Consider the following 13,787-nt stretch of genomic DNA (forward strand, 5'->3'; position numbering starts at 1 on the left):
CGATATTATAGTAATGATGATTATAGTAATGATGATAGACGGCGCGTTCCCAGCCCGTATGACAGGATTACTATGGATTGTGGTGTTTTTCTCTGCTCAGGGTGCCACGGTTTGTTGGAACGATACACTTTTAAGTATTTCGTCTTAGTGCTGCTCACAAGTACGTCGTTGCAGACACCAAGTCGTATAAAGTCGTATAATTGGACAATCAAGTATGACTCTTCTCAGGCAATTTCTCAGGCAGTGGTGATAAATGCCAGCGAAGACGGATCCGGACGTATTCAGACCAGATCTCTAATCGGGGACGGAGTTAGCTGGGCGGTAAATTATCGCCCCAAGTCAAAGCTCTCTTTATTATTAGAACAGCGAGAGATCTCGTCCGTCCGGGGTAACGATTGCAAGCTGATCTATTACAGGATCGCGGAAAAGGAATTAAAGGAATTGGAGGCGGGATTGGCCAGAAAGAGAACTGGAGTATTATACCGAGTTTAAAAGAGTAAATAACTTCGTCTAGGAATCTCAACAAGAATAGTTATCTTGCGACCCGACAATGGGGAATCCGAGATTCTTGCGATGATGAAATTTTTTTTTTTTTTTTAAATTCGGGTGTGCAAATGTGCAAACTTGCATTGAAGTTTTTCCCGTTGGGCGCCGTTGCGTTATGCGCTGCGGGTCTTCTCAATTGGGGGCCAGTTGATTACCGAGAGGGGCAGCTGTCAACAGACGCTAGAGCTGCGACAATGCCCAGGATGATCTTCAGCATTGGAAGTAACGAGTGTGCTGATTCGCTTATTCAACAGCCAAGCATATAGCATACATGTAGCTAAGGTAAGGTACCTACATGTCGGGTATGGAGATGCCTTACGTACATACATATATCTGTACCCAATATCATATACCCAAGGGCAGGGCATATCATAATTGTATGTAGTCTCAGGTGCTTACCTATTCTACACCTGTAATATATCTATCTACCTTAGGTACTTAGCCTACCTAGGTATTCATCCTATTACTTGACATTAACAAAGTAGAGCCGACGCGCATAACGTTCGTCATTTACGAAGGTTAATGCATGCAACAATACGAACAAAGTAGGTCGGTAAATCGATCCATACTTTCGCATTATCCTGATTGATAAGATATTCCTAAGTTGGTAACTGGTGAGATTCGATAAGAGCCGACTCTTATTGATACTACCTAATTCAAGGTATGTACTAATATAAAGTAGAGACAGAAAAGTAGAGACAGACCAGGAACGGAACGGCATCGAAACTTTTGACCAATAACAATCCGGATTGACGTCGTTTATATTAATGCAAAACCGTTGCGGGACCTGGCGCTTGTAAGTTGTGATCTATAATTATCCAATCTCGTGACCATGGGTAATAAATACCGTTATGCACCAATATGTATTTAATCCAGACTCCAAAATGAATTCACATAGGATCTATGCATATTTTCCAATAAAACTCAGCTGCCCTGCCTATACTATATATTGGTAGCCAAGCATGGAAACGATCGGCATCACTTAGAAAGATCGGTAATTACGTGAGATACTTACACGAGAGCGGTCGTAAGACCAGAAGAAGAAAAAAAGTGATAAGAACATCGAAGGGTTATGTAGATCAGGTGTCAGGTGAAGATGAGACCGCCACCCATAATGGACCGTCTCAAAAGTCTAAAACTCAATGGGAATTGAGGTCTAGGTAAGAAGTAGTTAGTATGTAGCAATGTACTTTAAAGCTAGCGATGGAAGTTTGCCAGATTTAGCTATATACATACTTCAGCACTACATATGTAAAGTTTGCCTATGAGGTACATAGGTATGTACACTACCTGGTAAAATCGATCCCCGGGCAAGCTCGACCGTGGCTCGCCTGTTGTTTGCGGGTGTTTGAGATTTTTCTAACTGGATGTTCTTTCACTTCCAAGACTTTCAAAGACCCAGCCGACCAACCGACCAACCGACCAACAACCCCCTGCCCGATATTTCCGTCATCAATTCCCAAATTCCCAAATCCGCGAGTCAAGACCCTCCGCTCCACATGAACGAATGCAAGCTTTCCCCTAGGTACTCCTTTTGTGCGTTTCATGTATTTTGGCTATGTAGTACTTTACATAATAGTATAAGCCACTTCTTTCATATCTCCCTTCCTTCTTTCTTTCTCCTAGAACAAAAAGTCCGGGCTACTTTGGTTAGGCCATGTCTCCTTCAGGAGCATCATCGTCACATCTGAGCAATCTGGAGCAGGCCGCCTCGCTCCTTTGTACCGTGGCCGCTTACATGCGTTTGCCAGCTTTGGCCTCCACGGTATGCCTTCACGCTCATCCTCTTTCCAGTCTTCGGCATCCACCTCGTCTACTTCCAAGTTCTTTCGTAGAGCATGTCGAAACACGCAAATCGCCATTGCCAGACAATGCCGAGCCGCAACCGAGCTAACAAATGTCACTCAGGGTGTTGCCGCCGTTCTAACCACCCTACTGTACTTCAAGCAAAAGTGAGCAGCCCGGCGCTCTGTCGTATACCACCCACCCCTCCAGTCTGAGCGTATCATCTGTTATAGAAAGCTAACCACCTTACTCACCCCCCTTTACAGAGCGCTAATCTACCCATCCCACATGCCCCCGAATGCTCGAACTAATGTACCTCGACCTTCGCAATTTGGCATCAAAAATTTCGAAGAATTAGTTATACCTACCAACGATGGCGAGAAGCTATCGGCGTTCTATATACGCGGCCCGAAAGGTGGTCGTAATTCCAAGTGTACTATTTTAATGTTTCACGGTAATGCTGGCAATATCGGGCATCGGCTACCCATAGCTCGCATGCTCATCAACTATATCGGTTGTAATGTTTTTATGCTCGAGTATCGAGGTTATGGTTTATCGACTGGGGAGCCGGATGAGAAAGGAATCGCAATCGATGCCCAGACCGCCCTAGATTATCTACGAAGTCGAGCCGAAACAAGCAGTCATAAGCTTGTTGTTTATGGACAGAGTCTAGGAGGAGCCGTCAGCATTAAGTTGGTGTCGAAGAATCAGCATGCGGGAGATATTGTTGGTTTGGTATTGGAGAATACGTTTCTCTCCATGCGATCATTAATTCCATCCGTTATCCCTCCGGCCAAGTATTTGACCATGTTGTGTCACCAAGTCTGGCCAAGCGAGTCTATTTTGCCGTCTATTACAGAAGTTCCCATATTATTCTTGAGTGGCCTTCAAGATGAGATCGTCCCGTAAGTTAACCACATTCATTCTACCAACTTTCTTACAAGACAAAAACCCATGTGATGATTTAAAACAACCATCCACAAAACCTGAGCTCCCTTTCGAGCGAAGATTAAAGCATTGTTCCTGATATAGAGCCCCTCCACGCGGCTGGCTTGGCATGTCTCAATTGAAGAGCTCAGCTGATTTGTCGGCTAACATCACATGTCTTAGACCCTCCCACATGAGAAAACTATACGAATTAGCTACTACACCCACTAAGATATGGAAGCCGTTGCCGGGTGGCGACCATAATTCTAGCGTATTGGAGGAGGGATACTTCGAGGCCATATCAGATTTCGTATCCAATAATGCTGGGGATGAGAAATCATAATATTAATTACGACAGATGCTTCAATATTTCTGACGACCGGGCAAGATTGGGCATAGGATTTGTCAAGGCCAATCGTCTTTTTTAATCGTTTACCTTGAAAGATACCCCTACCTTCACGTCAGATTGCGTGATGGGTCTTACCTATAGAATATAGTATATTGATATTCTTATGCATAACAGACGATTGGTATTTTCAAATATTCGCATTGCTAAATAAAATGTAGCAATACGCTCTAATGACACAATATCTCATAAGGCCTTTACGGTTCGCGTTCCGGGAAAAAGGGGCCCAAATTCGTAGGATTCTGTCAGCAACAAATCCTGCGGCTAAATGCTAACAGTCCCCTTTGCGCGCTTATCGGATCCAACTGAAGTCGATTTATGCAAATCTCTTGCGCCACATACGTGTCACCTATCAGCAGGGCTTCTCTAGGTTGAAGAAGTTGCATTCATTAGCCATCGCCGATTGTCCCATACTTCATCTTTGTACGTCTCGCCCTTAAAAGCTTTGTATAGGTAACCATATAGAGTAGAGATTACGAAACCTTCAAGGCTCATTCGACATCTAAGCGGCCTGGCTTGGCTAAGCACATTAAAAGCCACTTGTTATCCTCATCGCCACCCGACCCTGAATTGAGTCGATGAAGTTGAGCGATGGAATAACTAGGTTCTACAGTCCTGGATAAGGGTGAAGACCCGATTCGATAATTCTTATCATATTGTGCTTATGGTATCACAACTCAGGCCCAGTCGCTTTTATAATCAGAGAAATAGCCCAACCCAGTGACTCATTCATTAGCTCGATTGAAGGTCAACCAGGAGGCCAGTACGGGTCAGCTTAGCAAATCAATATCTTCGATTCCAATAATCAATCCCGCCCAACCTTTTTCATCCAACATAATCTTTTTTATCTTAGACATTGTTAGGCTCAACCGAGGCCATGTGATATGTTGTCTGTCCAGTTAGACTCCCCAGAAGAATAACTCTGAGTCAGTGTTACTCGGACTGAAAGTCGGCTAAGGGGGTCGTTCTAACATGTTTCCCTGCAATAGAGGAGATGGGAAGGTTAGGGTTTCAAAGGTTGTGCAGGTGAATGAAGGGATTTGTATGGATATATTGCAAATTTGACCCATCATGAGGCTCTGCAATTTGAACTTATAATAGTATGACTTTGATATACAAGTCTTACTACAAGCAATGTAGTTGAAGATATAGAACGATTAGACAATACAGGACTCAAGGGGTAGTTGTTAACCTGTTTATATTAGGTAGTTTTCAATAGAAGACATTTGAACGAAACGAATTAAAATTGTTATTCATTTTAGCTGACTTGTAAGCGCGAGTATAACTACTACTTATTAGCAAGTCCATATATCGACGATAGCTGATTAATAAGGAATCTTATCTCGAAACAGTTTCACATCCTAATTTAATCCTCTTGTCCAGCAATATACCAAGGTCTAAATTTGGTCGGACCCCGATTGATCTTGGGTCTTCTCCGCAAACCCCCGGATCCTAAAGAAATTGCCCAGGTAGCGTATTAAACAGGTACTTGCATTAGCACAGGTAAAATTTCGAGGCTAAGTCGCAGCTGATCCGATTATACGATTCAGCTGAAGAAGCTATAGATTCAACTAACCCCGAATTTGACTCTCAAATTCAATGTTATAACCCCTTCCCTGTCTCTCAAATAGCTCTTTGACCGTTTATGCATAGAGATCTCCTTAACCTAGTTGATCTCACCTTAGTGTATGCAACTCATAGTACTCAAGTATACTTCGCACATGCTTAACGCATATCCACTGTTAATAAATCAAGTAGATAGATAAGTATGGGCTTTCCATCGGTAGAAGAAGTATCAAAGAGCCCGGCATTTCCGACGGCGATATGGAGGCTCCAGCCGCATCAGTGCGGCCTCTTGCCTGTCGCTGCTGAGAGAGGGGGGCCCCTGAGTATCAGCTGGGAAGTCCACGGTGAGGGTCCTATCAAGCTTATTGTAAGTATCTTCCTTAGCCTGTATATTCCTCTTCCCTTATCTATGATCTTCTTCCCATCGTCTGACGATAGTTGCCCTAACAAATTCAGCTCATCGGTGGCATTGGCCTAGCGAAGGCGGATTGGCAGCAGCAAACCTTGTACTTTGGTCACGAACGTGGAGATAGGTACTCCGTGCTCGTCTTCGATAATCGAGGCGCAGGCGAGTCGGATAAACCGGTGATGCGGTATAGTACGTCGGAGATGGCGCGTGATTTGCTTGAGGTCCTGGATCATCTCGGTTGGACAGCAGATCGACAACTTCATATCTCGGGTGGCAGTAGTAGGTATCTTCCAACCCCCCTTTCTTTAGCCCCTCTTTCTTTTTATAGATACCTTCGAAGCTAGCCCCTTTACTCGGGTCACATATGAATATCATATCCTATAATGGTCATTAATTTAAGGAACTGCAGTGGGTGGCATGATCGCGCAGGAGGTTGCAGTCCTAGCACCGGAGCGCATTGCTAGTCTGAATTTGCATTGTACCGCGGCCAAGTTAGAGAACAAAGGCACATTCGCAGAGAGTATGGGCCGCCTTGGTGCTTTGCTGCCCAGAAGTCTCGAGAGTGAGATCCGCTCAACGGCAAATGGCTGTTTCCCAGAGGAATGGCTCATAGCCCCAGATGAGACAGAGCTGCCTAGCGAGAAAACACCAAAGTGCGAAGTACCTACTGGCGGGTATGGGAAGTTTAACAGCAACTACGAGCGATTTGCAGCGCAAGAGATACATATGCGGCGGAATAAGAACGGGTTTCTATTGCAAGCGGTCGCTGCCGGGTTCCACCGAAAGAGCCCTGAACAGCTGAGAGACCTGGCAGACCGGGTATCTAGGGAAAGGATCATGGTCTTGCATGGAACTGTAGACAGGATGATTCCGGTGGATCACGGCAGGAAGTTGATCGAGTATCTGAACCCTGGGAAGGCTTTGATCGTCGAAGGGCTAGGACACGCACCCATTCAACAAATGACGAAATGGTTTAACGAGTTACTAGAAGAGAGGTGTGCCTTTGGCGAAAAGTTGAGTGGGAGATAAGCTGAATTCTACATTTGTAAGATAGGGGGGAAATATTAATGAAGACGACTTACAATGAAAATATACTCTACTCGTCTTAAACGCTATGTAATTTAATTACACATATCGTATCACTTCCAGCGCAAAGCATAGTATTAGGTAAACATTATTATGCTGAGGACCCGGACAAAAGCTTCTACTAATGGGGAGAGCATAAGTGAAGAGGCCTGACAACGATATGACAACAATTTTACGTGCACACCCGCAACAATGCGTGATATAAAGGTAAGTATAGTTGTGGCAGTTGTCGAGTGACAGGGTGCTAGTCGCCAGGTGTTGTGTCGGCGTCTAGTCGGCTGCCATGTCATATACCTGAGTCAGATAAAGGTTATATACCATAATAAAGATCACCTTTCAAGCCGGGTCAGACTGTTGGTGAAGTCGCCTGAGGAATAGTAGTCCTGATGTTCCAGTTAGCTCAGTGGGCTAATGCGGTCAAAACGAAGTCAATGACAACGTGTAACAGTACACGAGGAGGCAAGCGGAAGGCTGAGTCACATATAAGAGCACAGCTAGAGGACGGACTGTTACGAAGGAGAGGTCGGTTCGAATCCGGCACCTGGTAATATTTTTTTTGTTACGTTTTTCTTTATTTATCCCTATTAATTAGTCCCCCTAATGTGCTTGCTTATTCAGTATTAACCCCCCTATTATGGGCACGGACCATTAAAGCTGGCTTTTCCCATAAGGATGTCTGCATCCGAGACTCGCCATGCCAATCAAGAGTTGGATCGACAAGTTGCAAGTCATAGACCCAGAGCAACTTCGCAAGCGTAGTCCTCAGTTCTAGCCATGCCAAATTTCTACCAATACATCCTCTTGGGCCTAATGACCATGGCTGACTGCAACCCAGGTTGTCGCTTCCGTTAGATTCGAGCCATCTTTCTGGCTTAAATGACCATGGGTCCTGGAAGTTTGCCGAGGCTAGACAGGCTGAAAGAGGACTCGTATACACGGTAATCTATTAAGAAGTCAGCAAAGTCCTTTATGGTACTCGATAGAAGTTGGTATGGTAGGTATAACGTACCCCTCCGGGAAGAGGGCAGCCATCGACTATGTCTCCACCATCCGGTACAAGACGAGGGAGGCCCATTGGTGTTGGGGGGTATAAACGCATTCCTTCTAGAATGGCAGCACGAAGGTAAGGCATTGATGCGGTGGAAAGATAACCAATGTCTGAGTATTTCTTGAACGTTCCTCGGATTTCGTCAGTCAGCTTAGCCAGGGTGTATGTGTTTTGCAGGAGGTAGTAGACTATGGCAGCCAGACTAGACGCAGTTGTATCGCTCCCAGCAACGACAAAGTCAGAGGCGTGAGCAGCAATTTGTCTATCTGATACGATCCTAGGATCTCTGTCCTCGAGAATTCGGGTTAAGAAGTCTTTGCGGTCTGTTTTTCTTGTTATCCGTCTTGTTGGGGTTAGTAAACGTAGCAATAAGTTAAGCGTTAGGTTTATTTTATTACACACCTTTTAACAAGCTCGTAACATAATCGTTCGTTGGTTTTTACACCCTCCACAGCTTTCTTGAACTTGGAACGCATGAGCACGCAAAGTATTGCCCTGAGAGTTGGATAGCGGCTGAAAATGTCTACAAACACTCCTTGCATCAAACCATCGAGGGTTGTAGATATCCAAGGGTGCCGTTCATCTGCGTTATCGTTTAGCTAGAGGCCAAATGAAGAGTTTCGAGCAAAAGTTGAAAAGACTCACCATTATCCAACGCACCGAATGTCTCCCCGAAGGCAAGATCGCCGGTAATATCAAAAGTCATCGATTCGAAAAGTGTCGATATATCAACCCCCTTTTCCGCGGAGCCTTTGATGCCAACTAGCCGAATAAGTTTATCAACAGAGGTAGCAATGAGCGACTCTTGCTCGACAATGGCACGATCTGAAAATGCGCCAGCTAGACTACTTCGCATCTCCTTGTGAAATTCCGGTCTCCTCTCGCTTATAATCGAACTGATTCCGTTTCCAGCGAAGTTGCCGCCGTCGTAGAAAGTTCCTTTTATGAATATTTGGCGACCAGGTTTCTGGCCATAGATGTCTTTCCATGACTGCGCGGTGTTGAAGGACACCTCGTTTGGCGCGACGCGGACAACGTGGCCTATGTCATCAGCTCTGTTACGCTCATAGGTACACATATATATATATATGTGGCCAACATACCATATTTATTATGTAGTTCAAGTAACTTGTAAGGTTGACGACCTCCTAGCATCCAGTAACAGTACGGAATCTGTAATATACATAAGCGTTGGTCCTATAATACACAGTGTTGAACCTACATCACTAATAGCGGCGATCCAGGGACCCGGGATCTTAGAGAGCGGATGAAAGTAAAGGTTGTATATTATCTGAAATGCCCAATAACCGGCAACCTGTGGATGTTAGTTTTGACTATAAAGCTCAAGGGAAGGTCTATTAACTATTGCAATTAGAACAAGTGGTGTTATTCCAGCCCGAAAAAACTCGGCGAACGTCGTTCGAACTTGTAGGAGCTCCATTGTCGAGGGGTTTGATGTCTGTGTTCCCGTTCCGAAGATCGTTTATTTATACTATGTGTATAAGGTAGGTATATATATATACCTATATATAAACTAGGTAGATTATCCTTGCCTTAGCCACGCGAATTGTGGGAATTCGAGTCTCATACGCGTACGGACTTCTCTATATATATCAACCAGGCCCTTTATTATAGGATTGATATGACGCTACACGCTACATGTCGCACAGGGTAGCCCTACTCGATTTCCGAGAGCATAAACCCCCCCAAATTACACGTCAATGCTACACACATATCGTGATACGAATTCCAATGCTACACTTTGATAGCCAGATACCGTAAAACCGGCCAATTATGGAGACTAGTCCACTTGTGATGTAGGTATGTCAGATCCAATCCAGCGGGTCCTAATCACCTCCGCTTACACACGAGGCTGTTTGAGGTGGTACAAGATTTAGTTTTAGACGTCATATATACGATATTGGTGGCCTTCTCTCTTGGCGAACTTCTCCCTTGGTGAATTGGCAAATAAGACAAGTCGACCGACTGTCAGACTCGTAAGAGAACTTGAGTCTCTAGGCTCTAGGCACCTGCCTCACCTAAGATTGAAGTTGTAAAAAGTCCGGACCGAATGTAGCGCAATTCATGCTGTTGCGCCACTTGAAACTAGTAGTAATATATTGACGGGCGCTCCAAGGGTTTCCCTTGTAAGAAGCACATGAAAAAACAAAGGGCGTAGTTCTGGTTTTAGTATCAGTTCTGGTTTAGTATCGTAGCAGAGTAGCATTCTCGGGATGTTGCCCGAATTAGTAATAGACGACTCCCGGATCTTGACCGCCAAGGAATATCGCGTTCGTCACGCTAGACCGCCTGGGTCAAGAGTATGCTAAAGAGGCGGAGAGGGGCATTATATCGAAATTTTAAAAAGAAACGAGTATAGCCTCGTCCGTTCTTACCAAACTTTTGGAATTAACAGCATGAATTATTGAATGATCGGCTATACATATAACAGGGGTCGACTACATATGGACATACATATGTAGCCTACTGAACTACCGTGCACAACTCGGCTATCTTCGAAAACAACCGTTAACCGCATTTAGAATCTCCACTAAAACAAACGAATAGAGTTCCTAATGTAGATAGGTATAGACGAGAATATATAGCAATCTCAACCGGCCAGCCCGAAGCTAATTGGTAGTAAAAGGGGGGGACAAAAATAGGTCGGGATAGCCTCATATTGCCTATTTGAGCGAGAACTCACGATGGAAGATAAAAGATGCAAGACGAAAGATGCAAGACGAAAGATGCAAGACGATCGATCGATGGTAACCTAAGCTATTCGACCGGCAATCAGGTGTATTCGGTGTAAGAATTGGCCGTCGACATCCGTCAATGTCTCGCTTATTGGCTCGGCTTCATGCGCCTCCCGCACACAACCAAGTTGAATTAACGCGATGATTGGGCTACGTCCCCGGATTCACGTCATATGCAGGCAATGGCGTCCTAAGAAGTAACACAACCTGCATCGAGCCGGCTTAATTTCGTGCGGCCTCGGAGCCTTATCCGATCGCATTGGCCCAAAGAGAGGCCCAGCGCATATAAACACCCCGCGCAAACTCCAGCCGTCAGATTTTTTTCTCCTCTTCTTGCTAAGCATTTCGGAGGGGGGAGTCGGGAGATCGCTTCTCGACCTTCGCAAAAGTAAGTCTGGGCTATAATATTTCTTTCATAGCTTCGGTATGACTGACCACGTTTTCTACAGCTAAGCCAAGCTTCACCAATTGTTACAATTTTCATAGAGAGTCCCGAGGGAGGGCATAGTCTGTCCTCCCTCGTACTCAATTTCGGAACGATGCAGCAGTAGTCAGGCAAGTAAAGGCTCCGACGGTAATCCGCCAGAGGCCGGTCTCGAGGACGCTTTTGTTGGACTGGAAGCATCTCCTGACCTCTTCGGATGTCCCGGAGCCTTTGATGTTCTCGATTACTATACGGGGGACGATCCAGGGGGGATATTTGGGGAGAGTCTTCCAGATTTACGTCCGGATGTATGTCCGGAGGTATATCCAGATGTATATCCAGATGTATATCCAGAGATATGTCCGGATGTGTATCCGGATGTATGTCTGGGAGGGAGTGGGGGTGAGAGTTGTGGAGAGTTGGGGGATGTGTGGTCTGGCGTGCCGATGCCTGGCCAGTTCCCGATGTCGAACTGGTTGGTAGGGAGATTCAACGTCACTCATGGTGACGATGAGTACAGCCTTTCACCCGGGCAGCCTTTGGAAGCCCAGTTCACCGATATCAGCCAAAACGGACTGGGCTTCGGTCCAAATATGGGCTCGGACTTAGACCTGTCGTCACTGAACTTCATCGATCCCAGTGCTGGACAGCCTTCCTTATTAGAAGAAGAGCAAAGCGGACTATCCACGGGCACGCGTTCAGAAAAGGGCTCAGCAGAACATCTTACGGGACCAGATTTCGTGTGCGAGATATGTGACGTCTCCTTCCCTTCCCAGGGCAAGTTAAAGTATGTATTCCATGATAAGAGATAGGACTTCGTGCTCACCATTCTACAGTACGCATAATAGACGTCACGAGAGAAACCACCGTTGCAAGCAATGCGACCGGCGTTTCTCAGAAGCACGAGACCTACGCCGCCACGAACAGTCGATACACCAGCAGGAGTGGGATCAATGCCCCCAGTGTGAGAAGAAGTTCAAACGACGGGGCGATAACTTGCGACGGCACATGACGCAGTATTGCAAGTTCAAGAATAGAGATAGGGTTTAGGGGGATGAGTTGGCCAGTCGCATAGGCACGCCGGAAGATAAATACGATGGCAAGGACATTTTTGTTATCGTTATAGACATTAGGACACCGTGCTTTGAGGTAACCGCGGAGCCTTGATCGATATAATGATGTATTATATAGCATTATAATACATCATTACATCGATCAAGGACGTGGTTCAGTCCAAACTCTGGCCAAATTCCGTACTATACCTACGAGTGAGGATGCAGACCTTGATGGCCGTGAGGCTGGCTAGATCAGCACCCTCACTGGTAGGTCTAGTGCTGTCATTAATTTAAGTAAATCCCTTGCCATGCAAGTTTACTTTGGATACAATCTCTCGAATCTATGATTTCGCCTTGTATCAACTGACGTATCCCTATGTCGACAAGATCGACATTATATAAATTACTAGGTTAAGAACAGAAGTGTCTACCGTGAACTAACTCAAACATCATGGCTAGATACAATTCATTCATTCCATGCCTTTATATTTTGATCTATATCAACTACTGCTCACTAGCTATGGGTATACCTTTCCAGCAAGCGTGAAGGTGGACGGATCCGACGTATCGACAGTGTATTCCCATATCTGGTCATCGGATATCCCGTAGAACGTCGCGTCCGTCGTCATCGCAACAGCAGAGAAGTTCGTCGACTCCCCGTTGACAAAGTTAATCTGCGGAATCACATTATAAGCTAACCCATCCCACCGAGCCCCTTTTACGCCCCCGTCTGTAGATAAAGCGACGAAGAGCGCTTCGTTCCAGTTGTTCATCGTAGTGGCGGCGAATTGCCGTGTCGTTAGAGGGTCGACGTCATCCAATATCATTCCGTCTGGTATCGGTTAGCATAGGCTTCGCGTGTCGTGCAGACCCGACCTTACCATCTTGCTTCCAGTTCCAATTTCCTACGAACGTCGTCTTGCCCATTGAACTCGGCCTCCTTTGGGAAGCAAGCGTCAGTCCATGGACATAAGTTCCGTTGAGCGACGGCACCAAAGCCAAGCTGGCCCCGGCAGAAACGGCATTAGCCCTAACCACCGGCTCTGTGTTGTTGTCCCAGTTGCTGGCGTTTGCGATCCTGATGAAGCCTTCTCGCCCCTGGTACGCGAGAACCCAGTTTCCCACGCAGTTATCCCTCGGACAGCGCTGCCAAGCTACCGCTAGCTGAGTGTTGTTCCACGTCCGAAGTATCGACGAGCTATACGTCCAGAAGTTAGGGTTTCCGATCGGATTGTTCAAATTCACCCAATTGATGGTAGGGTCTGGGTCGGTCGAAGTCTTTATGAGAACCAGACGTGCACCTCGTACAGGGAACCCCATTTATTATCAGCCGACGAGCACGCCAGGGACGTCCCTGGGATTGGGTGAATAGGCCCCGTCGTCGATGATGACAGTAGCTGGCTGACGTTCTTCGTCGTCCACGTCTTATTCTCCGAGTCCCATTGCCGAGTAATGATAGCACTGTAAGGATCTTGGAAAAATACGTGCCTATGAAAATTGCCTTGGGGGTCTGTCCAGTTGGAAGCAGCAAGCTTTGATGTACTTAGGATATTAACATTTTCTGTCGTCCCTGGTTCTTGTCTCGGGTCTGGCGTTGAACTCGAATCGCTGTGGCTGCTAGACGAGCCTCCAGCAACACCTCCGGCGATGGCTCCGATTATAATTAGTATGACGACTGCTAGGACAATGTAGAAAGTGCGTGGTGATAGCCCACATATCCTTCGTTTTGCATTGCCGCCATTCTGTCCCTGGGCGACTGCTGCTTCCGTATCGATGCCG

The 13,787-nt window shown here is 46.0% G+C and overlaps 4 protein-coding genes across 4 annotated transcripts; 3 read left to right on the forward strand and 1 right to left on the reverse strand.

Annotated features, from left to right (window-relative positions):
• The first annotated feature begins 1,832 nt into the window (after positions 1-1,832).
• On the forward strand, positions 1,833-3,754 carry F4813DRAFT_310872 (alpha/beta-hydrolase). The gene is made up of 4 exons (XM_049240877.1): positions 1,833-2,311; positions 2,455-2,498; positions 2,598-3,236; positions 3,442-3,754. Exons 1-4 carry the CDS (start codon positions 2,204-2,206, stop codon positions 3,599-3,601), a joined length of 951 nt encoding a protein of 316 aa, XP_049101997.1. The 5' UTR covers positions 1,833-2,203; the 3' UTR covers positions 3,602-3,754.
• Positions 3,755-5,432: 1,678 nt separating this feature from the next.
• F4813DRAFT_386904 (alpha/beta-hydrolase) lies at positions 5,433-6,668 on the forward strand (the record flags this gene model as incomplete). The annotated part of the gene is made up of 3 exons (XM_049246485.1): positions 5,433-5,597; positions 5,687-5,918; positions 6,049-6,668. 3 exons carry the CDS (start codon positions 5,433-5,435, stop codon positions 6,666-6,668), a joined length of 1,017 nt encoding a protein of 338 aa, XP_049101998.1.
• Positions 6,669-6,735: 67 nt separating this feature from the next.
• F4813DRAFT_401036 (benzoate 4-monooxygenase cytochrome P450) lies at positions 6,736-9,214 on the reverse strand (the record flags this gene model as incomplete). The annotated part of the gene is made up of 7 exons (XM_049248349.1): positions 6,736-7,668; positions 7,735-8,116; positions 8,176-8,356; positions 8,419-8,814; positions 8,877-8,946; positions 8,996-9,064; positions 9,137-9,214. The coding sequence occupies 7 exons, from the start codon at positions 9,212-9,214 to the stop codon at positions 7,336-7,338; spliced, it is 1,509 nt and encodes a 502-aa protein (XP_049101999.1). The 3' UTR covers positions 6,736-7,335.
• A 1,264-nt stretch (positions 9,215-10,478) lies between these two features.
• Positions 10,479-12,003, forward strand: F4813DRAFT_386906 (uncharacterized protein; the record flags this gene model as incomplete). Its single annotated transcript, XM_049246486.1, has 3 exons — positions 10,479-10,541; positions 11,016-11,740; positions 11,790-12,003. The coding sequence occupies 3 exons, from the start codon at positions 10,479-10,481 to the stop codon at positions 12,001-12,003; spliced, it is 1,002 nt and encodes a 333-aa protein (XP_049102000.1).
• Positions 12,004-13,787: the final 1,784 nt, after the last annotated feature.

This window comes from Daldinia decipiens, assembly GCF_022478715.1.
Source record: "Daldinia decipiens strain CBS 113046 unplaced genomic scaffold F4813scaffold_7, whole genome shotgun sequence".
NCBI classification, from domain to species: Eukaryota; Fungi; Ascomycota; class Sordariomycetes; order Xylariales; family Hypoxylaceae; genus Daldinia; species Daldinia decipiens.

Excerpts from the sequence above, each read along its gene's own strand:
- F4813DRAFT_310872 (XM_049240877.1), top strand. The coding sequence starts at position 2,204 with ATGTCTCCTTCAGGAGCATCATCGTCACATCTGAGCAATCTGGAGCAG. Across the intron at positions 2,312-2,454 it reads TGCCAGCTTTGGCCTCCACG|GGTGTTGCCGCCGTTCTAAC; the intron begins GTATGCCTTCAC and ends AATGTCACTCAG. Across the intron at positions 3,237-3,441 it reads CTTCAAGATGAGATCGTCCC|ACCCTCCCACATGAGAAAAC; the intron begins GTAAGTTAACCA and ends CACATGTCTTAG.